Source organism: Mobula birostris, chromosome X (genome assembly GCF_030028105.1).
Source record: "Mobula birostris isolate sMobBir1 chromosome X, sMobBir1.hap1, whole genome shotgun sequence".
NCBI lineage: Eukaryota > Metazoa > Chordata > Chondrichthyes > Myliobatiformes > Myliobatidae > Mobula > Mobula birostris.
This window is the reverse complement of record NC_092402.1, coordinates 56,470,473-56,495,123: the sequence shown is the minus strand read 5'-3', so window position 1 is coordinate 56,495,123 and position 24,651 is coordinate 56,470,473. Positions and strand designations below refer to the sequence as shown.

General features: G+C 47.0%; 1 protein-coding gene across 3 annotated transcripts in view; it reads right to left on the bottom strand.

The window, feature by feature from the left end:
• Positions 1-24,651, bottom strand: part of LOC140191630 (rho guanine nucleotide exchange factor 25-like) — a 313,824-nt gene that overhangs the window by 171,166 nt on the left and 118,007 nt on the right. The window contains exon 1 of one of the 3 annotated variants that reach the window (XM_072249208.1): positions 7,150-7,406. The exons of the other annotated variants lie outside the window; for them this stretch is intronic. Within the exon in view, the coding sequence (XP_072105309.1) occupies positions 7,150-7,240 (91 nt within the window). The 5' untranslated portion in view covers positions 7,241-7,406. Of the gene's footprint in view, positions 1-7,149; positions 7,407-24,651 lie in introns of those variants that run through there. 3 annotated transcript variants of the gene reach the window in all.

The window sequence follows — 24,651 nt, the reverse complement described above, 5'->3', positions numbered from 1 at the left end:
CTATTTATGTTCCAGAGCAACATCCTTGTACCCCACTTCACCTCACTACGGACACAAGAAAATAGGAGCAGGAGTCGGCCACACCAAGCCTGCCCCACTATTCAATACAGAACTGAGATGGATGAAAGAAAGATGGAGGGCTATGTGGGAGGGAAGGGTTAGAGTGATCTTGCAGGAGGCTAAAAGGTCAGCACATTGTGGGCCAAAGGGCCTGTACTGTTCTACGTTCTTTGTTCAATGTATGTTCTAGAACAACACAACACAGGAACAGGCCCACCATATCTGTGTTGACCATGATGCCAATTCAAACCTATCTCCATTTACCTGCACATGGTCCATATCCCTCCAGTCCCTGCCTGTTTAAATGACTCTTTCATGTTGCTATTGCGCTTGTTTTCCCGGTAGTACACTCCAGGCGCCTACCACTCTCTATGTAAAAGATTTACCCCATACATTTTCTATAAACCTCCTCCTCTCACCTTAAGTTTGTCCTTGGCATTTCCACCCTAATAACAGTTTGACTTTCTACCCCCTCCATGCCCCTCAAAATCTTATAAGCTTCTATCAGGTCTCCCCTCAGCCCCTGTCACTCCGAGTTTGTCCAACCTCTCCTTATCGCTATACCCTCTAATCCAAGCAAGAACCTAATGAACCTCTTCTGCACCCTGCCAAAGACTCCACATCCATCCTGTAATGGGGTGATTAAAACTGCGGCCCAAATAACATTTTATGCAGCTGCCACACGACTTCCTGACTTTGATACTTAACACACCAACCAAGGAAGGCAAATATGGCGTCCGCCTTCTTTTCCACCCTATCCACTTGTGTTGCCACTTTCAGGGAGATAGAGACTTGCACCTCATGATCCCCCTTCATATCAATGCTCCTTAGGGTCCTTCCAGCCACTCAGCGTAAATATTCCTCTTCTATGATCTTTCGTGCCTGTAATAATCTGGTGGAATGAATGGAGTCCGCTCATTAACCAGTGAGTGACAGCTGGCCTTACCACTGGGTAGAGGCTTAGCTTTTCTCCATTTCCTCCCGGACTCCTAACTCCAGGAGTGCCACAGAGCCACTCAATTCTCACTGCCAGCTGCCTGCCCCCAGACAAAGCCGGGACAGCTGAAGTTGCCTGGGATTCCATGCAGAGAATTAGCAGCTTACACCCTGGAGTTCAGGGTGTGAGTCCTCCCAACCTTCCGAGGCCTCACAGGCCGTGATGACTTGCCTCTGTTTTGTGGGTAGGGGCCCCACCCACTGTCCACCTTGGCACAGGGTGACGGCGCTAGTCCAAGCCTTCTGCCTCCATGAAGAGACCACAGGCACGTCTTGAGATCCAAATGGTGGCAGCATACCACTGCAGGTCTTGATGTGAATGTTTTGAGTTTGTGTCAAGAGAGGCTAAACAGGGTGGCTCTGCATTATCTAGAGATTCGAAGAATGAATGGTGATCTTATTGAGACGTGTCAGATCCTGAGTGGGCTTGACAAGCAGACGTTGAGATGTTCCCACTTGTGGCTGGGTCTTCAACGAGGGGACACAGAGGATTCAGGCTTGGTCATTTAGATATGAGGTGTGTAGGAACATCACAGGCTGGGGGGGTTTTGGAAGGAGCAGTTCAAGTTCAAGTTTATTATCATCCTCCAGGCTATAAGTGCCATGAAGATTTGCTTTTTGCGGCATTAACACAGCATATTACAGACATGGCAAACATATACTGTAAATTAACATCAACTTAAATTAGCATTAAATCAAAGGTAAAAGATGAAATCATGGAACTGAAAACAGGGATAGACCAGTCATGATCACATTGAATGTCGGGAACGGTTTGATGGGCAGAGTGGCCTTCTCCTGCTCCTATTTACTTATGTTCTTGTTGGGGAGTCAAGAACTCTGGGCCTGTATTGACTGGAATTCAGAAGAATGAGGGGTGACCTAAATGAAACCTATTGAATGGTGAAAGGCCTTGATAGAGTGGACATGGAGAGGATCTTTCCTATGGAGGGCGAGTCTAAGACCAGAGGACACAGCCTCAGAATAGAGGGGCGTCCTTCCAGAATGGAGATGAAGATGATTTTTTATAGCCAGAGAGTAGTGAATCTGTGGAATTTGTTGCCACAGGTGGCTATGGAGGCCAAATCTTTATGTATATTTAAGGCTGAGGTTGATAGATTTTTGGTTGGTCAGGGCATGAAGGGATATGGGGAGAAGGCAGGAGATTGGGGCTGAGAGGAAAAATGGATCAGCCATGATGAAATGGCGGAGCAGACTCAATGGGCCAAATGGCCTAATTCTGCTCCTATATCCTATGGTCTTATGGGAATCTCACTCCATGACACTCCATACCCAGTGTTTGGACATGTGCCTTTACTTTGTTTTTCTGTGGATGAAGGTGGGATATTGGCTCCTGGTTCTGCTTTAGAATTACCTCCTACCGTTTGAAGAGAAGGCACCAAACGGAAGTTGCTTGCTGCTGTGCAGGATAGAACAGCCCACTTGGTTGGTACTCATAATCTCAATACATCTTGCAATAAAGGACAATATGCCATTTATAGTCCCAGTAGTGTTCATGCGTTACACATTTTGTAGTCCTAATCCATTTAAGTAAAAAAAATTGCTTTTTTCATTCTTCTTTCTGAAGTGGATAATCTTACATTTCCTCCCTTTGAATGTAAAACAAAGAGCATGGAAAAATACAGCACAAAAACAGGCCCTTCAGCCCTCAGAGTCTGTGCTGACTGTGATGCCGATTTTAATTAATCCCATCTGCCTGCACATGATCCACATCCCTCCATTCCCTGTCTGTTCATGTGTCCGTCTAAATGCTTCCACCACCTACCCTGGAAGCGCATTCCAGGTACCCACCAGACTCTGTGTGAGAGAACTTTTCTCAGGCATAAGGACGAAAGAAAAATGGAGGGATATGTGGGAGGGAAGGGTTAGGTTGATCTTGGAGCAGGTTAAAGGGTCGGCACAACATTGTGGGCCAAAGGGCCTGTACTGTGCTATACTGTTCTATGTCCTATTAAAAGAGTACTGTCACAGTAAAGATGCTACAACTTCACAAGCTACAGCTGCTCAGTAGATAACAGTCTGAAGGCTATGAGTTCAAGCCCCACAACAGACGCACTAACAAGTCTGCACTAACAGTTGGAAGAAAAAGATAGGGATTGAGTGGTGTTTTCCACACACTCTCTCAGGCCAGTGTTCAGCCTGATATGTGTGTGGGAGCTTACAGTTTGCTAAAACACTGGAGCCATATTCACTGTGTTACCAAAATACTGTAATGCTTTTTTTTTGAAAAGTATTTCATCAGATATAATGTGCCCTGGAATCTGAGGCAACAAACAAACTGTTGAAGGAGCTCAGCAGGTCGTGGAGGGAAATGGACAGTCAACATTTCAGGTCGAGACGGCCCAAAACATTAACTGTCCATTTCCCCTCACTGATGCTTGCAGACCCACGAAGTTTCTCCAGTACCTTGAGTGTTGCCCCAGATTCCAGCACCTGCAGTCTCTTGTGCCTCCATGCTCTGGGATCTATTGTACTACAGCAAGTTAGGCGACAGGACAGAAGAGTTTTGGATGAGCTCAGGTTGACAGATGATTATTCTTATGCTAAGTTAGCCAGAAGGAATTGCGGGTGGGGATCAAGTCCATTTTGGGCACCAAAGTGAGGTGTCTGCTTGGGAGCTGTAACATGTCTCACCTGTTTCAACGGAAACCAGAGACAGGCAGAGTATCGTTGCCATCATTTGTTACTGCGTGTACAGTATTGTTGCCCCAGGCGAACCTCACTCCATTAGCCAGTTCGCAAAACAGATTTGACACGTTCCCCAAAAACCCTCACCATTTTTTTTTTGCAGATGCACCATAGAAAGCATCCTTTCCATGGCAACTGCTCCGCCCAAGACCGTGAGAATTTGGAGAGAGCTGTGAACACTGCCAAGTCTATCACGCAAACCAGCCTTCCCTCCAATGCCTCCGTCTACACTCCTCACTGCCTTGGGAGAGCAGCCAATGTAATCAAGGATCCCTCCAACCCTAGACATTTTCTCTTCTCTCCCCTCCCACTGGGAAGATGCAAAAGCTCGAGAACACACCCCACCAGGCTCAAGGACAGCTTCTATCAAGATGAACTCTTGATATCCCAATCTACCTCATTATGGCCCTTACATTTTATTTCTCTGCCTGCACTGCATTATAACAATGTAACTGTATTCTGTTGTTCTTTTCCCTTTGTAGTCTTGTGATGTACTTATGTTTAGAATGATCTGTCTGGATGGCAAGCAAAACAAAGCTTTTCACTGTATCTTGGTACATGTGACAAGGATAAACCAATTCCAATACAACAGGCAGGATTTCCTAAACAAGAGAAAATCTGCAGACGCTGGAAATCCAAGCAACACACACAAAATGCTGGAGGAACTCAGCAGGCCAGGCAGCACCTACGGCAAAAATGAACAGTTGATGTTTTGGGCCTAGACCCTTCGGCAGGACTGTAGAAAAAAAGATGAGGGACAGATTTTAAAATGCAGGGGAGGGGAGAGAGAGAGAAACACTAGGTGATAGGTGAAACCGGGAGGGGGAGGGATGAAGTAAAGAGCTGGGAAGTTGATTGATGAGGTACAGGGCTGGAGAAGGGGGAATCCAATAGGAGAAAATAGAAACTCATGGCAGAAAGAAAAAGGGGATTTCCTGATGGCCACCCATTCTAATTCTACTTCCCATTCCAACATGTTGATCCATGGCCTCCTCTACTGCCACAATGAGGCCACTCTCAATTTTTAGAAGCAACACTTCATATTCTGTCTGGGTAGCCCCTAACCTGATGGCATGAACATCGATTTTTCCAGCTTCCAGCAATTTCTCCTTCCTCCCCCTTCTCTCTTTTTCTACTCCCCATTGACTTCCCTTTTACCCCTTCTCTTCTCCTCACCTCCCTCTGATGCCCCTCCTCCTTCCCTTTCTCTCATGGTCCACTCTTCTCTCCTGTCAGATTCCTTCTTCTTCAGTGCCTTACCTCCTCCACCTATCACCTCCCAGATTCTCCCCTTCCCCAACCACCCACCCACCTTCCCCGTCACCTGGTCTCATCTATCACCTGCCAGCTTGCACCCATTTCCTCCCCCCACCAACCTTCTTATTCTGGTTTCTTCCCCCTTCCTTTCCAGTCCTGATGAAGGGTCACAGCCTGAAATATCGACTGTTTATTCCTCTCCACAGATGCAGCCTGAGCTGAGTCCCCCCCGGCATTTTGTGTGCATTGCTCCAATGCAATGCGAATAGCGCAGAACAGCAGGAACAAGACACTGAGCAACATCACAGTAGAAGGCACAGTGGGCAACCCCACAGAGAGGGATTGTACGTTGAGTCCTGGCAAGTCCTCTCATCGTTGCCTTATGCCCCCTTGAGGTGGGCTGAATTCCCAGCCTGACGCTTGACGATACCCTCACTCTCAGAGACACTGCCAGAGACAAGGCATTCACAACACTTGCCTGAAAAAGCACATCTCCGATACAAAACAGGCGAACTGCAGCCTTGGCTTTGAACAAACCAACAGATTGGATTCCTGGGACTACATTCATTACACAAGCAACCTTAATTTCACAACATGACATAGAAAATACCCACTCATCGCCTTAATTAATAATCAATATTTTTTATCGCAAATCAGAACTGTGCATCAGGGGGAGGGGTCTATTTTATCACAGACTCGTGCTTGAGTCACATAACCTTTAAACTGCACAGGGCAGAAAGCTAAATCAGGGAGTTGTGAGAAAGGCATGCTGGAGAAATGAGGTAATTTGAAAGTGAGTTTTATTCAGCATAAGGAGCTGAGTGTTTCGAATCTGTTGCTCAATATGGCACCTGACAGAACTCTGTGTAATCCTTGCAGGGTCACTGAAGTAAATGATGACAGCTTTTGTGTGCTCTGATGGTGGTTCAAGCCACTTTAATCACAGGAAGTGCAGGAGGAACCCAGCAAGTCTGAAATGTCGATTGTTTATTCCCTTCTGTAGATGCTGCCTGAATTATAGAGCTCCTCCAGCACTGAGTGTGTGTGTGCGCGCATCTGCAGGAAGTTTCATTAACTCTTGAAGCCCTGAGCATTCTTTGTTAACTCTTTTCCTGCCCACCTTCCTACTGCATCCCTCCACCCTGGAGCACTCAATGGCCTGGGAAATCTAAGTACCATTTAAACGTTGTCCATTATCTTTGATCTAGCTTATTAAAGATCTTCTACTTCTTTTCAGAAAGTTTCAAGAGTTCTGGAAAAGTTTGGAGTGGGTGGGCAAAAGGGCTGGAAGAAACTAAATGGGCCAAATGGTTTTCCAGCAACAGTCAATGACCAGCCAAGATCTGAGAATTCCAGGTGATTCCCACCTCTTCCCCCCGATACTTGGCTGAAGGGCTCCTGGCACAGTTACAGCCACAATGACTGATTCTGTGTCCGGTGACCAAAGAACAAACAGCATCCACGGAACCATCCACTCCAGTGGGAGGCCATTCAGCCCTCAGTATCCATACTAGCTGTTTGAAAGACTGCTCCGAGCAGAGCACAGCTCTCCTCCTTCTCCGCTGCTGCTTGATCCCTCACAACCCTGTAAGTCATTTCATAAGCAAGCTACCTACTTCCCAAAATGCGTGCAAGCTGCAGAAAAATTACCAAGCAGGGAGGGAAAAAGAAGGGTGATTTGTTTCACACTGGCAGTTAAACAAATGAAAGGATTTTATTTGGTCAATTGACTCCAAAACCAGTGTTTACAGCTGCCCATGCTTTTAAGAGATTGCTCTCCAATCCTAATAGCTTTTTGAAATACATCAAAATGACCTCGTCAACATCCCAGCCCACAGTGGCAGCATGCAGTCAGAGGGTTTTTTTTTTCAAAAAGTTGCCAGAAAATTGACAAAACTGGTGTGAGCTATACCTTCTATTGAAAACCTGAGGCATGGTAATTATTCCAGACAATTCCACACACACACACACACACTCACATCAATACACATACAGTACACACACACACACACAGATAATGTAGATATTCATGATCATGGACACACACACAAGCAGACGGATATTCATGTGGACACGCACTCACACAGAGTCAGAAAAGTGTGCATGGCAAGCAAGTTTTTAGTCACTAACCTCGTACTCTGTAACAACATCCGCACTTTGCCAGGACCTTACGGAACAAATGTTGGCACGCGCAGCCTGACCGCTGGTGCCCACTCTTCATGCTGCCTGGTTGGCACTCATGCCAGCCTGCCGTGGCGACTGAGGTACCTTGGCCATGTACGCGGAGAGCCAGCAGTTGGGGTGGGCAGCTGCTCTGTGTGCACAGATATACATGCGAGGAACCTGCTCACTCCAGAACAGGCACAGCACATGAAGTAACGGTTTGCTTCTCTTAGAAGCGGGTGGAGACTGCCTTCACTCGCGTGCTCTCTCTCTCTCTCTCTCTCTCTCTCTCTCTCTCTCTCTCTCTCTCTCTCTCTCTCTCTCTCTCTCTCTCAATCTGTGACTCTTCCAGCAATCAAGGACCACCCCCTCTGCTGCTCTCTGCAGCACTGACTGCAGATTCTGAGGCCTTGCAAAGGGTTGAGAGCACACAAGCTTTCTGTACAGCTGGGTAAAAGTCCAGAGTAATCGTCAACCATTCCAGCGGCCTGAGCTGACAGTTGTCTCCAAGAAAACTCTGCATCCTGACTGACTGAGGCAAAATTCCAAGCTGCTTGCTTTAGTGTCTGCCTCTGAGCTCGATGAAAACCAGGATCGGAGTGAAACAGTCTAAAAATGGAAAGTGTGTGGAACAGTTGCAAGTTAATCCAATGGGTGGGTCTGGGTTGGGGGCTCGTGGAGAAGGGGTTCTCACTACCTTGTGTGCTTTCCAAAACTGGGGCTGATAGCCCTCTCTCTACGTTCTGCATGGCCTGTAACCCAGTCTACTGCCAACACCAGTACACTCAGTTCAAATGGCAGTCTTAAAGGCATGACACTCTTTCCAAGCTAGTGACGTAAGGTCACATAGAACCATTTTTACAGGAGTGACAGTTTCACAGGCAGATCACGAAAATGTAGAGCAAAGATTTACATGTATCGATCAGGCATAGCAAGAGTACATGGTACCAGGCTCTGTAAGACTGACCGGACACCAGACTCTCATGTGTCAGTAAAGCAGTCAGTATAATCAAAGACCTCACCCACCCCAGACATTCTCCCTTCTCCCCTCCCATCAGGCAGGAGATACAAAAAAGCTTGCAAGCACGTACCACCAACCCTAAGGACAGCTTCTACCTTTCTGAATGGTCCCCTAGTAAGATAAGATGGACTCTTGACTATGTCGTTGTGATCTTGTACCTTATTGTCTGCCCGCACTGCACATTCTGCGTCACTGTGACACTTTATTCTGCATTCTGCTATTGTTTTACCCTGTACTACCCCAATACACTGTGTAATGATCTGATCTGTATGAACAGTAGGTAAGACAAGCTTTCCACTGTATCTTGGTACATGTGACAACAATAAATTAATTTCAATTCCAATGCCCACCAGCAGCAGACGCCGTGTGCGAACCAAGCAGACAACCATCAAAGATAAGTACAGGGTCCACAGCATGTCAGGAGGGGGAGGTCTCCTGTACAGCTTGCTTTTCAGAATCACATCTTGGATTTCTGTAGCGGAGCCAAGCGTTAGGAAACGTCCCATCTCCGCTGATGTGCTGCAGGAGACCTTGCCGACAGAAATGCCCAGCGAGCCAGCCAGCAGCTGTGGAGGATTTCTCCGCCCCAGACGGAAGCCAGAGCTGCCATCCTGAAGTGGCTCAGGTCTAGAGTGAGGGGCTAAGGGCATTTGGAGGAGAGTGGGGCGCACAAAGGTGCACAGAGTCAGTGACTGCACCCACAGCAGATCCGTGATGGGAAGGAACTGACTGGTGTTTTGAGAAAGGCCCAAAGATAATGCTTCTCGAGCACCTGATAGCCAGGGAGCAGCAACAAGGTCTTCGCAACGAGACACCTGATACTCCCATTAGTGATCAGACACAGCATCAGAGCAGGAGGAAGAGGAGAGGTGGGAGGAGAAGGACAAAAAAAGCAGGATGGAGAAGGAGGAGGAAGAGGGATGAAGGAAGAATGATGCAGAGGAAAGGATGGTGGAGATGGAGGGTGAAGTGGAGAAGAGGAATGGAGGAGTTTGGGATCCCTTTTCTGGCAGTGCAGTTGAGGACTGGTCAGTGGGGTTACTCTTTCTATGAGACAATGCCTGATTGAAACCACGACACTTCAGTGGATGAGCCAGTCAGTATCCCAATGTAGCAAGATCTGGACAACAGGGAAGTGACATTTGACCCGCAGGGCAACATGGTGGGTCAGACAGCAACTATGGAGAGGAATAAACAGTCAACACTTCAGTTCTTGGCCCAAAACATTGACTGTTCATAGACACTGCCTGACCAGCTGAGTTTCTCCAGCAATTTGTGTGTGCTTCTCTAGATTTCCAGCATCTGCAGAATCTCTTATGTTTATGACTTGACCCAGCTCTATCCTGAGAGAATGTAACTCTTCCCCCCTCAGTTAACATTCACATTTAGATGCCTCGGCCACAACAGTCCTGCTGACCAGAAGCTCAACTGGTAACATCTGCCTCTCTCATCACTGCGTCTAAATCCTGCATCTTGCCACCTTTCAGCCCAGTGGGAACACATTCAGCACACATACCATGCCAGCTTTTCAACAGGAATTGTTGATGATCATTGAATACTGTCATATTCCACAATATCAGTGTCTTCTGGAGCTCTGCAGGGGAAATTTAACGGGTTGTCAGAGGAGTGACTGTTCATGGATATTTCTGAGATAATGAGATCACTAGGTGGCAATAGACAGGGAGACTACTAAAGCAAGATTGCAACTCCCCCTTTTCTTTCAGCCCCCACCTTAACCCCATCACTGCTGAGGTCTGATTGGCCCAGGCCCCAGTGTATTTGGGAAAATACGCAACAGCTTTCCGCGAAGGCGGTACAATGGTGTAGCAGTTGGAGCTGCTGGCTTACGGCTCCAGAGACATGGGTTCGGTCCAACGTTCGGTGCCTGCTAGGTGTGGAGTTTGCATGCTCTCCCCATGACTGTGTGGGTTCCTAGGTTGGTAGGTAGGAGGGGCTGCTGTAAATTGACCCCTGGTGTGTGGGTAAGCAGTGGAATCCTGGGTAAGTTGACGGGAACTTGGAAGGAGTAAAATGGGATCAGTGTAAGTGAGTCATTGATGACTGGCACAGATTTGATGGACTGAAGGGCTTGTGCTGTATCTCTCTATGACCCTATAAAGTGTCCAAAACCTCAGTTATGCTCTCTGGAACTCATAAAGATTTTGGACACCTCCACCAAATTTCCCCTTAGTCTTTGTTGGTCTCAGAACAACCCAAGGTTATGTTTAGTGGAATTTAGTGGGAAACTCCCTGGCCACGTTCAGGCACTTTTTGGGCTGTAATCTCTTGACTAGAACAAAAACAGACCTCCTCGGTTGTCCTGCTGTTCTCTGCCCTCTTCACCAGCTTGCCCTACCAAAGTGCTCAGCTGGCAAACAAAATAAAAAACACTGGAAACCCAAGACCAACATTTATCGACAGCCAATATTTTCAACCTGTGAACTAACTCGCTTTGACAACCTCCTCCTGTTTTCAAGAGCAGTGCCTTTTCCCTGGAGAACAGCGAAGTACTTTGTGTAATCTTCAGCATGTTGATGGTGCACCTGAGTGCTGATACAATGCTTGCGTGGACTAGGCAATGAACTAGTGTTGAGCCACACTTGCATTCTGGACCAGGACAGAGGGTGAGTCAGCCAAGTTTCCTGGTCCTATTTCTGTTCAGTGACTGTTGCAATAAATTGTTAGCCCACAAACTTTTCCAGCAAGGCATTTCACTCTCTCCCATTGTGGAGGAGCCCGTCTCCCCTTCTGATATGATGAATATACAGATAGATATTGGCATCAGTGAGTGAAGAGAGGAGGAGGTGGCTGTGGGTGGGAGGGGGAGGGAGGATGGATTGACAACATTAGCTTCCTCTCTCATTTTAAATATGACTTTGCCACTTTAAGTGAATATCTTTTCATGAACTGTGTTATAATCCTTCCAATATTTACCAAATGACATGCAGCTTCTGTATAAACTCTATCGGTGTTCACATTCAAACACAGAACAGGATCCTTCAGCAGGAGCAGGCCCTTCAGCCCATCATGCCCATGCTGGACATGATGGCAAATTAAACTCATCCTTTTTGCCTGCACTGAAGAGGAAAAGAAATAGGAGCAGAACTACGTCATTCAGCCCATCAGGTCAACTCTGCCATTTGATCACAACTGATTTATTTTCCCTCTCAACCCTGCCTTCTTCCTGTAACCTTTGACACCTTTACTAATCAAGAGCCTTTCAAACATTGTTTTAAATATACCCAGTGATCTGGCCTCCAAAGCCGTCTGTGGCGAGGAATTCCACAGACTCACCACCTTCTGGATAAAGCAATTCCTCTTCATCCCTGATCTAAAGGGACGTCTTTCTATTCTGTGGTCACTATTGGAAACACCCTCTCCACATCCTCTCTATCCAATATATACAGTATTTCACTATTTGGTAGGGTTCAATGAGATCCCCCCTCATTCTACTAAACTCCAGTAAGTACAGGTCCAGAACCATCAAACGTTCCTCATACATTAACCCTTTCATTCCCAAGATTTTTCTCGTAAACCTCCTCTGGACCCTCTCCAATGCCAGCACATCTTTTCTTAGATAAGGGGCTCAAAACTGCTCACAATACTCCAAAAGCGGTCTGACCAATGTCTTTTATATCCTCAGCATTACGTCCTTGCTTTTATTTTCTAGTCCTCTGGAAATGAATGTGACATTGCATATGATGTCCTCACCACCAACTCAACCTATAAGTTAACCTTTAGGGAATCCTGCACTAAGACTCCCAGGTCTCTTTGCTCCTCAGATTACTGAATTGGCTCCCTGTTTAGAAAATAGTCTACATCTTCATTCCTTCTATCAAAAATGAATGACGATACACTTGCCCACACTGTATTCTATCTGGCACTTCTTTGTCCATTCCCCTAATCTGTCCAAGTCCTTCCTGCTTCCTCAACTCTAACTACCATTCCACCTATCTTTGTATCATCTGCAAACTTGGTCACAAAGCCAATAAATCTGTCATCCAGGTCATTAACATATACCATGAAAACTAGTGGACCCCAAACTGACCCCTGTGGAACACCTCTCATCACCAGCAGCCAACCAGAAAAGGCCCCCTTGTCATGGTCTGGTCCGTGAAGTCCGTATTCCGGTTCACGGTCCAGTCCATCAACCCTTGCTCCAGGTTTTCCTGTCTACCCTGTTTCTGTTCTTGTTTAGCTCTAATTGAGGCAGCTGATGCTCGTTGGGGCTGGCTGCATAAATACCTCCAGAGACCAGGGTGTGGTTGCTGGATTGTTCTTGTCCTTACTCCTTGTATCCCTTCCCCTGCCTTCTGTTTCCTCACCTGAAGCCCTGCCTTGTCTTTCCAGTAACTCTCGCCTCGCCTGAAGTTCTCGTTTCGCCTTGCATTGCCTGAAGCCTTGCCTGGTCTTGCTGGTAACTCTCGCCTCGTCTTGCTTTCAGTCTTGTCCTGGAGCCACCCCGTACCTAGCTCCCTTCCTGTCCCTTGCCTCCGCCGGGTAAGTCAGCCCATCTTGCCATTACTTGCAGTTGGTTCTGTCCCTTCCTGTCCCTTGCCTCCGTCGGGTAAGCCAGGCCGTCTTGCCATTACCTGCGGTTGGTACTGTCCCTTCCTGTCTCTTGCCTCCATCGGGTGGTGATCCGCGCCCTGCCCAGGAGGTTCCTCCTGCCTCCTGCCAAGCCTCACCTCAAGTCCCTAGCCTCTAGCCTCAAGCCTGAAGACTCCAGCCTCATCCTGCCTGCCTGCCAAGCCTCGTCCTTGCCTAGTTCTGGGGTCCGAGCCAGAGGCAAGACCCAACTACTGGGTCCTTGTCCAGTCTCTGGCTCGGAGTCCAAGCCCGGGCTCCTTGCTCTCTTGTCCAGTCCTGTTCTGGGTTCCCGGTTTTTGTGTCCATGTCCTTGCCCTCACCGTGTATCCTAGTCCTGTCCCTAGTACTTCAGTGTCTGTGTCTTGCACTTGGGTCCGTTCCCAGCCACCCCTGTATGACACCCCTTCATTCCAACTCCTCAATTTCTGCAAATCAACCAATCTCCTGTCCATTCTAGTATCTTCCCTGTAATACCATGGGCTCTTATCTTGTTTAGCAGCCTCATGCGCAGCTAGAGATATGATCCACATCTCTCTATTCCCTGCACGTTCATGTGTCTGTCTGACAGCCTCTTAAACACCTCGACCGTATCTGCTTCCGCCACCACTCTAGGCAGCGCATTCCAGTCACCCGCCACTCTGTGTTTTTAAAAAAAAAAAAAAAAACTTGCTGACTTCATTAGAGTTTTGAGGAGATTTGGTTTGTCACCAAAGACTCTAGCAGATTTCTACAGATGTCCTGTGGAGAACATTCGAACCGGCTGCACCACTGTCTTGTACGGAGGGGCCACTGCACAGGATCGGGAAAGCTGCAGAGAATTCTAAACTCAGCCAGCCCCATCATGGGCACTAGCCTCCCATCATCAAGAACACCTTGAGGAGGTGATGCCTCAAAATGGAGGCATCCATCATTAAGGACCCCCATCCCTCCAGTCATGCCCTCTTCTCATTACTAGAGGAAGTACAGGAGCCTGAAGACACACACTCAATGTTTTAAGAACACAATCAGTCAAAAGGGATGAATTAAAGGGGAAAGAGAGGCACAACTTTAAATTGAAGAGCAGCATTTTGTGACAAATGCACTAACACACACAATCACGTCCTCTGAGCCTGATGAATGTCACGTTGGTAGATTGGTGTGCAGCTTCGCTCCGCAGCCAGCATACGTTTACCAAAGCAACCACCTTGGCAGGCTCACAATGTTTCTTTCACATATGTATATAATTAACAAGAGGTGCAAGTTGTGACCTAAGTAGTGGTAGTTTATAGATCTAATCTTGCCAAGGGTTAAGGTTCAAGCTCACAAATATTAAACTGATGGTCACCCTGCCAACGAAAAATCATGGAAGCCAGTACATCTTTGCAAAAGTGCAAGTGGCAGATTTATCTGCATGAGCATCACTGAACCTTAACACAGTTCTAGCATTTACAATGTAGTATCACACAGTGCTGGCCACTCAGAGAAGCACTTACCCTGTCAGAGCATGGGAACAGGCCCTTTGGCCCACCAAGTCTGTGCTAACCATCGACCACCCATTCACACTGATCCCACTTTATTCTCTCCACATTCCCATCAACACTCCCCCTCAAAGATTCTACCCCTCATCCACACTCTGTGGCAATTTACAGCAGCTGATTAACCCATCAACCTGCATGTCTATGGGATGTGGGAAAAAATTTGGAGCACCTGGGGGAAGTCCATGCAGTCACAGGGAAAACATGCAAACTCTACACAGACAGCACTGGAGGATAGAATCGAACCCAAGTCACTGGGGCTGTGAGGCAGTGGCTCTACCCGCTGCATCACTCCACCATAAGATACATTCCATCTAAATGAATGCTGGCGCCCTTCGGCCTATTGAAGGTAAGGTTCCCCAAGAAGCAGGTTAACAGGAGCCTGCCAGTGAGAGAGAGCTGTCCCTACAGGCTCATTGTGATAGTAGTCCCAAACAGAGAAGTCACCGTGAAGCACTTAAAGCCCTCCATTGCTGGAGTACAGTGATATTTTCTTTATTTTCAATGCTTCTTCCTTGGAGTGTTGGCGCGTGGCCAAGTGGTTAAGGCATCGGTCTAGTGGCCTGAGGGTCACTAGTTTGAGCCTCAGCTGAGGCAACGCGTTATGTCCTTGAGCAAGGCACTTAACCACACATTGCTCTGCGACGACACCGGTGCCAAGCTGTATCGGCCCTAGTGCCCTTCCCTTGGACAACACCAGTGGGGAGACTTGCAGCATGGGCAACTGCCGGTCTTCCATACAACCTTGCCCAGGCCTGCGCCCTGGAAACCTTCCAAGGCGCAAATTCATGGCCTCACAAGACTAACGGACGCCTATTTTATTTATATTCCTTGAATAGACACAGCCCAGTCCATCACCATCCTTCCCTCCACTGACCCCGTTTACCCTTCCTGCTGCGTCGGGTAAGCAGCCAATGACCCCTCCCACCCTGGACATTCCCTCTTCTCCCCATCTCATCAGACTGAAGGTACAAATACCTGAGAACATAGCTTCTACATAGCTTCTACCCCATTGCTGTAACAGTCTTGAATGGACCCTTATACAATGAGAATGAACTCTTGGCCTCACAAACTACCTCATTATGACCTTGCACCTGCCCGCCGGCCTGCACTGCACTCTCACTGTAATTGTAACACTGTATTCTGTTACTGTTTTTCCTCTTGTACTTTGATGTACTTACATTTTGAATTATAATTTGAATTATAATTGAATTACAATTCCCAATTAATTACCAATGCTATTAGTTAAGTAATGACATAAAGGGATATGGAGCCAAGATTTTCAACTTTGGAAAGCCTCATACCCAATCTTAAACATACTGTGTGCTACTCTGAAGAAATATTTGTACAGTACTTGTGAGTGGTCTTTATGCCAAAATGGACAGGAGCTAAGCTGGCATCAGAGGGCTACTTCTTCCAGCTCATCTGTGAAACAGCTTAAATTCTTCTCTTTAATGCCTCTTTTTTCCTTTTCAAAGTGGCTGGGGTCCTGTCGGAGTCCGTGATTTATAGCTGCACTCAAACTGTAGTTCCACTCTGCGGTGGGTTCCCACTTTGATATCTCCAGGAGCAGCCTGGAAAGTGCATTCAAGGCCTTTGGGGGTGCGGCATTGGGAGGTCCCTGCAGACAATTCAATTCACCAAAAAAAAACTGGAACATCACGGAGATCAGAACATCGAGTCAGCGGGTGCAGCTGCTGGAGGCCTCTGCACTTGGGCGACCTCTCTCCTCTCTCCCCCCTTCGCCTCTCTCTCTCCCACCCCTACTCCTTCTCCTTCCCCCTCTCTCTCTGCTTTGCTATTGCTTGCTTGTTGAGTGCTGATGCTTTCTGATGGAACAGGTGCGGGGAAGGTTGATGCTTTGTTGCTGTTTGTGCGTGCGAGGCGGGGTGAGAGGGCTTCAGGGTTCGAAAGTTTTTCTGTTCATTCTTTGGGGTTTTTCTTGCGTTTCATGGATGTCTGCGAAGGGTAAGAATTTCAGGTTGTACTCTGTGTAAATTCTCTGATATTAAATTGAACTATTGAACCGAATCTTCTTTGAGCTCAGGACAACAGACTTAGTCCAATTCAGCACAGAGGAACTGAACCATCCTGTGCTGGAGCCAGGTCAGGTGCCTGGCTACCTGACCCAAACTGGACAGGAGCCAACAATACTTGGATGGGTCTGTTGCATATTCTGCAGGAACATTTGGGCTTGGGTTGGATTAGGTCAGATGACTAGCTGTGTACCTGATCAGTGGTTCTGTGTGCAGAGCTCTTCTGCAAATGACTGGGCTGCATAGAGTGTGGAAAATATCACAAACCTTCAAGCTGGGGCTAAAGTTTGGACGTTAATCTTATACTTATGAAAACTTCCGCACCAAGAAATGTATTTACCAGTGAGCCAGAGGGAGTCCATTGCACTCCAGTGTTACACTTACTGAAAGCTAGATTTGGAACCACATTCAAAAACACGTCACCCTCTATAGACCTGTGCTGATGCCAAACTGGTACCCACATCCCAAATCATGTCCCACCCCACCACTGTGCTCACTGACCCCTGGCCCACCATTGCTCCAGGGCGCCTAGGTGCGACTCCAGTAGCAGCAGTACTCTCAATGGATACGACTAAATATTCCCGTTTCAGCCTGATACAGCTAAAAAGCACAACTGCTTCCAAGGTCAGTACCGTCAACAAAGATGTCTTATTGCGTTTAAACGAATTATCGCTACTTAGAACCGACAGAAACAACACCGATTGTGGTCGGAAACGCCCATGTAGGACACTTCAGGTGTAGATCGGGGTTAAAAAGCGTTTAAGGAAACGGGGTTTTAAACTCCCTATACCGACTATCTTGCTGGCGAACGTGCAAGTCTCTGGTGAATAAAATTGATAATCTCAGAGCTACGGTGTTGAATCAGAGGGACATTAGGACCACGTGTGTCCTTTGTTTCACGGAATCCTGGTTAACCCCTTCTGTACCGGATGCAGCGATCCAGAGCGATGGGTTTACTATACACCGTTAGGATAGATCGATAGAGTCTTTCAAGAGCAGAGGTGGAGGAGTATGCCTCATGATCAACTCTTCTTGGTACACAAATATGCTGTCCCAATTCTGCTCATCAGACCCGGAATATCTAACAGTAAAGTGCCGCCCTTTTTACCTGCCATGGGAGTTCTCCGGGGTCATTTTGGTAGCAGTTTACATTCCATCCCAGGCCAATGTCAATCAGGCTTTAAATGATCTGAGTAATGGGATCAACATGCACAAAACAGTGCGCCCTAACGCCTTCACCAGTGTTTTGGGAGATTTTAACCAGGCTAGTCTGGAAAAAATCACTAAGCAATTACCATCAACAGATCACTTGCAATACCAGAGGAAACAACACACTGGACCATTGCTACTCCACCATCACAAATGCCTACCCTGCTATTCCATGCCCTCACTTTGGGAAGTCTGATCACCTGGCTGTACTTCTACTCCCTGAGTATAGGCAGAGACTGAAGACTGCAGCACCAGCAGTGAGGACCAAGAAGGTATGGACAAGGGAAGCACAGGAGCACCTACAGGACTGCTTTGAATCGGTGGACTGGACTGTATTCAGGGATTCATCTTTGAATCTGGATGAGTATGCTGCAGCTGTTACCAACTTCATTAAAACCTGTGTGGATGAGTGTGTGCCCTCAAGGACTTGCTGTACATTCCCAAACCAAAAGCCGTGGATGAACCAGGAGGTACGTTGTCTGCTGAAGGCTAGATCTGTGGCATTCAAGTCTGGCAACCCAGGCCTGTACCAGAAAACCAGGTATGATTTGCGGAGGGCTATTTCAAGGGCGAAGAGACAAATTTGAACCAGGTTGGAGATGATATTAGATGCACAGCAACTCTGGCAGGGTCTGCAAGACATTACTTCCTTCAAAGCGAAACCCAATCGTATGAATGGCAGCGATGCTTCACTACCAGATGAACTCAACACCTTCTACGCACGCTTTGAAAGGAGAACATAACTACAGCTGTGAAAATCCTTGCTGCACCTGATGACCCTGTGATCTCTGTCTCAGAGGCTGATGTTAGACTGTCTTTAAAGAGAGTGAACCCTCGCAAGGCAGAAGGTCCCGATGGAGTACCTGCTAAGGCTCTGAAAACCTGTGCCAACCAACTAGCAGGAGTATTCAAGGACATTTTCAACCTCTCACTGCTACGGGTGCAAGTTCCCACTTGCTTCAAAAAGACAACAATTATACCAGTGCTTAAGAAGAATAATGTAGGCTGCATTAATGACCATTGCCTGGTAGCACTCAAATCGACAGTGATGAAATGCTTTGAGAGGTTGGTCATGACTGGACTGAAATCCTGCCTCAGCAAGAACATGGACCCATTGCAATCTCAATGGCTCTCCACACGACTTTAGACCACCTAGACACCACAAACACCTATGTCAGGATGCTGTTCACTGACTATAGCTCAGCATTTAATACCATCATTCCAACAATCCTGATTGAGAAGTTGCAGAACCTGGGCCTCTGTACCTCCCTCTGCAATTGGATCCTCGACTTCCTAACTGGAAGACCACAATCTGTGCGGACTGGTGATAACATATCCTCCTCGCTGACAATCAACACTGGCACACCTCAGGGGTGTGTGCTTAGCCCACTGCTCTACTCTCTGTATACACATGACTGTGTGGCTAGGCATAGCTCAAATACCATCTACAAATTTGCTGACGATACAACCATTGTTGGTAGAATCTCAGGTGGTGACGAGAGGGCGTACAGGAGTGAGATATGCCAACTAGTGGAATGGTGCCACAGCAACAACCTGGCACTCAACGTCAGTAAGACGAAAGAGCTGATTGTGGACTTCAGGAAGGGTAAGATGAAGGAACACATACCAATCCTCAGAGGGATCAGAAGCGGAGAGAGTGAGCAGCTTCAAGTTCCTGGGCGTCAAGACCTTTGAGGATTTAACCTAGTCCCAACATATTGATGTAGTTATAAAGAAGGCAAGACAACAACTATACTTTATTAGGAGTTTGAAGAGATTTGGCATGTCATTAAATACACTCAAAATCTTCTATAGTTGTACCATGGAGAGCATTCTGACAGGCTGCATCACTGTCTGGTATGGAGAGGCTACTGCACTGGACCGAAAGAAGCTGCAGAAGGTTGTAAATCTAGTCAGCTCCATCTTGGGTACTAGCCTACAAAGTACCCAGGACATCTTTAGGGAGCAGTGTCTCAGAAAGGCAGCGTCCATTATTGAGGACCCCCATCACCCAGGACATGACCTTTTTTCACTGTTACCATCAGGTAGGAGATACAGAAGCCTGAAGGCACACACTCAGCGATTCAGGAACAGCTTCTTCCCCTCTGCCATCCGATTCCTAAATGGACATTGAAGCTTTGGACACTACCTCACTTTTTTAATATACATTATTTCTGTTTTTACACGTTTTTAAAATCTATTCAATATACATAATTGATTTACTTGTTTATTTATTATTATATTTTATTTTATTTATTATTTTTTTCTCTCTGTTAGATTATGTATTGCATTGAACTGCTGCTGCTAAGTTAACAAATTCCACGTCACATCCTGGTGATAATAAACCCGATTCTGATTCTGTTCTGATTTTAAAATTCTCCTGCAGGCTTTCAGTTTTGCCCCTCTCTATCACTGTTACCTCCTTCAGCCGTTATAATCAGCAGAATCGCCATACTGCTCTCGATAAGGTCTTGAAAGTTGCTGCTGTCCATTGCTCCCCACTGGTGACTGTCCTAAGCCCTGGATTTCCTTCTCGAAAGCTCTCCTTCTTCAAAAGCAACTTTTTGTCCAAGCTTTTAGATATCTGCAGAGGATTGTAGCCTCAGCCAGCTCAATCACAGGCACAACCCTCCTTACCATGGAAGACATCTTCAAAGGTGATGTCTCAAAAAGGTGCATCCCTCCAGACACAGGACATGCCCACTTCTCATTACTACCATTAGGGAGGAGCTACAGGAGCTTAAAGACTCACAACATTTTAGTTTCCTCCCCTCCATTATCAGATTTCAGAATAGCCCATGAACAGTACCTCGCCATTCCTCTTTTGCATTATTTATTCATTGTAACTTACAGTAATTTTTGTCTTGCATTGTACTGCTACCACAAATCAATAGAGCTCACAATACAAGCCAGTGATCATAAACCTGATTCTGATTCTAGTATCTCCCAGGAATTGGAGATTTTCCAACTGGAAGAGAAGTGGTAGAAATGGTGTTTAAAAATGGAGGTGTTTATTCACTTCGATCTCTTCTGTTAATTAATCCTGGAAGTGCAGATATTTGTTGGAAGGCTGGAAAGCGTTTGTTCAGGAGATTCAGGTTCTTTCAAGGGTTTGCTTGCTCTCAGATTGGTGTGGGAAGCAGGAATGCCATGTGGACAGACATGGGGGGGGGGGGGCGGGTGTGACCAATGCATGGGGGTGGAGTTCTAGAGGGAGGAGGCCTCCAGGAATGAGTCCAACTTGAGTTGGCAACCCTCATCCAAATGCTGAGAGTACGCAGGGAAAGCTGGTCATGATTCCAAAAGGCAAGGCCTGATGTGTCTTACAAGGCAAGAGCGGTTGCTATGAGCCCTGTTCTGCAATCACTAAACAGCTACTCCCAGTTTTCAATTTCACTCTTATGTTCCTGCTAATTGTAGAGAGTCACGCAACTTGCATCAAACAGCTCTGATTACACAGACACTGCAACTAAATTAGGCCACATAATCAATGTAAAAAGAGTTAGTTAATTCTCAGCTAGATTTACAGCTCCACTCTGCACATCAGCTCTGCAGGTTTTCTCGACTACTGGCAAAGAGGTGGGAAGCCAGGAAGTGGAGGAGGTTGAGCTGGAGAAGAGATGAGCCAGTATTTTGGACCACGGATTCAGACACAAGGCAAAGTTACTTTTCACTACTGGGAAAGAGGTTATTTTCCTCCTGGTTTAGCCTGTTTCCCAATGGTCAGGTCTATAACTCATTCACAACTGGGAGGTTGCCGTCTATCAGTTACACCAAGTCATTTGATGTACTGTGAGGACAGGAGGATAATCGTTGCCCCCAGGGGCCTGAAGAACCATCCATCATCGCCTCAGCTAACCTAACCCCAAGGCCAACAAACACTCCCCCCTGTGTGTTCCCATAAGTGAAAAATCCAGGGAAGAATATGCTTACCCAGCTAAAGTGTGACTGTGAGCCTCACTGCCTAGCTATGCAGTAAAAAGTTCTATTGTAAACTTCCTGCCCTGATGATTTGGTCTCTGTTCCCAGCTGTAGCACTACCCAGCCTTTCCTTCTACACACAGCCTCACACTCTGCTCTTCTGCACTTCCTCCTGCCTGAACAACAAAGATGTTGTGTGCAGCTTTCTTGCTGATGCAATGACTGCTCTGAGGGGTGCGTGCACACTCCTGCTTCGCTGATGTGCCAAAAAATCCCTGGGAATGCAGTGACCCAGGGTCCCAACCAATGGCAGCATCTGCTCTTGATTGCAATTTTCCAGGAGGATGCGACTGAGAGGGTTAACTGACAAGAAGAGGTTGATTAGCCAAGGTTAGTATTTCCCCTGAGAACAGGAGATTAGGGCTATTCAAAGAGGTGTTTCTGAAGAGATTAGAGAGAGAGAGAGAGAGAGAGAGAGGCTGTTCTCTCTAATGGGGGTGGGAAGGAACTAGGAGAAAGTGGATCAGAATCTTAAATTTCAAGCCAGGCCAACATCAGCAAGCAACAAACAATCTGATGGAGGAACTCTGCAGGTCAAGCCACATCTATGGAGGAGGAAAAGGAACTGGCAATATTTTTGGTCAAAACCGTGTAGCAGGGCTGACAGCAGAGAGGAGAGGGGAGGGTTGAGCCAGTGGGTGATTGGTGATTGGTGAACCAAGGAAGGGGTGAAGGATGATGAGCAGATTGAGGGAAGAGTGGAGTAGGGAGTTAGATGAAGACAGACAGAGAGGCAGATGGCACGTGGTGGGGGTGGGGGGGGTAAAGGTGGAGACCGCTGATGGAGGGAGATAAAGTGGGAACACAAAGGAAGTCTGTGTTTTCACTGGAGAGGGTGCAGAGGCGATTCCCCAGGACGTTGCCTGAAATGGAGGGATTCAGTTATGAGGAGACACTGGAGAGACTGGGTCTGTTCTCCCTGGAGCAGACAGGAAATCCAACAGAGAGACACAAGATTATGAGGGGCATGAATAGGATAGATAGTATGAGGTGTCAACAATTAGAGGGCATTGATTCTGGGTAAAGGGTAGAAGCTTAAGAGGGCACATGAGGAAGATGGAACCTGGACCTGATTGACTGGAAGCAGGGAATATTAGGGCATTTAAGAAGTATTTGGACCAGTACTTCAATCATATAGAAGGCTATGGACCAAGTGCTGGTAAATGGGATTAATATAGATAGATACTTGATGGTCCACACGGACATAATGGACTGAAGGGCCTGTTTTCACGCTGTGTGACTCTGTGATTCCAGGAAGCCCTCCCTTTTATCAGCCCTGGTGGAGGGAACCTGCAAATCACCCCTCCCCCCAAAACAGCTGCAGAGGGTTTTTTTTCTGCTCAACGTGTTCAAACTGAGACTGATTGATTTTCATTTGACGAGGGGATTAAGAGGAGCAGAATCTAGGTGAGGGGATGGTATGACGATGTAGATCAGGCACGTGAGGGGTGAGAAGGCCTGAGGGACCATACAGCTTATTCCTGTTACCGTGTCTCCAATTTCAGCCAACCATTGTAGACCCTGGCTGAGGAAGGATGCTCTGTGCAGTTCTGCCATCAGTCTGTCAAACTCCTTTGTAAAGTACTCTTTCTGAACCATAAGATCATGCGACATGGGAGCAGAATGAGGCCAGTCAGCCACTGAGTCTGCTCCATCATTCCATGACGGCTGGTTTATTATCCCTCTCAATCCCAATCTCCTGCCTTCTCCCCGTAACCTTTGACACGCTGACTAATCAAGAACCTATCAACCTCTACTTTAAATATACCCAATGACTTGGCTTCCACAGGCATCTATGGCAATGAATGTCACCAATTCACCACCCTCTGGCCAAAGAAATTCCTCCTCATCTCTGTTCCACATGGATGTCCTTCTATTCCGAGGCTGTGTCCTCTGATCCTAGATTCTCCCACTCCAGGAAACATCCACTCTATCTTGGCCTTTCAGTATTCTGTAGGTTTCAAAGAGATCCCCCCTCATTCTTCTAAACTCTAGTGATTATTGGTCCAGAGCCATCAAACACTCCTCTTACATTGACACTTTCATTTCTGGGATCATTCTTGTAAACCCTCTCTGAGCTCTCACGGCTGGTCTGCTTCAGGACTCATCTCCTACTTGGTAACTTGTGGACAATTCATTAGAGCTGTATAAAATATTAGACAGACCACATAGAGTAATGTATGCAGTTCTGGTTTCCACATTACAGAAAGGGTGTGGAGATTGTGGACAGGGTGCAGAAAAGGTTCACCTGGATTAGAGGGTATTAACAAAGAGAGGTTGGACAAACTTGGGTCATTTTCTCCATAATGTCGAAGGAGGCTGAGGGGAGACCTGAGAGAGGCAGAGATAGGGTATACAGTCAGGAGAGAAACCTGAAGAAGGATCTCGGCACGAAACATCAACTGTTTATTCCCCTCAATAGATGCTGCCTGACCTGCTGAGTTCCTCCAGCATCTTGTGTGTGCTACCCAGGATTCCCAGCATAGGCAGAATCCCGTGTTCATGATTTACACAGAGAGTGGTGCGTGCCTTGAACTGGGGAAGTGATGGTGGAAGAAGGTACAATATGAGAGGCCGTTAGCACGACACAATTACAGCTCAGGGCGTCGGAGTTCAGAGTTCAATTCTGACATCATCTATAAGGAGTCTGTATGCCCTCCCTGTGGAACGCGTGGGTTTTCTCTGGGTGCTCTGGTTTCCTCCAAAAGCCCAAATACGTGCCGGTTGGAAGATTAATTGTTCAATGTAAATTGTCCAGTGAGTAGGCTAGGGTTAAATCAGAGGTTGCCGGGGAGTGTGGCTCAAAGAAACAGAAGGACTATTCTGCTCTGTGTCTCAGGATATAAATACATAACTAAATAAAATGGATTGCATGCAGGCAGATGGGATTAGCTCAATTTGGCATTGTGTTCAGCACAGACATGATGGGCTGAAGGGCTGTTCCTGCTGTACTGTTCTGTGTTCTGTGCTGTAGGTAAATAATATTTTTGTTACTCCTCTCAGGATAGGCATAATATGAGGACAATTACTTTTCTTGGGGTCAGTGTAAGTACACAGACAACACGACTATCAGGTGGCGGTCCAAGGTGATGCCGGTTTGGAACCTGGGTGTTTGCCA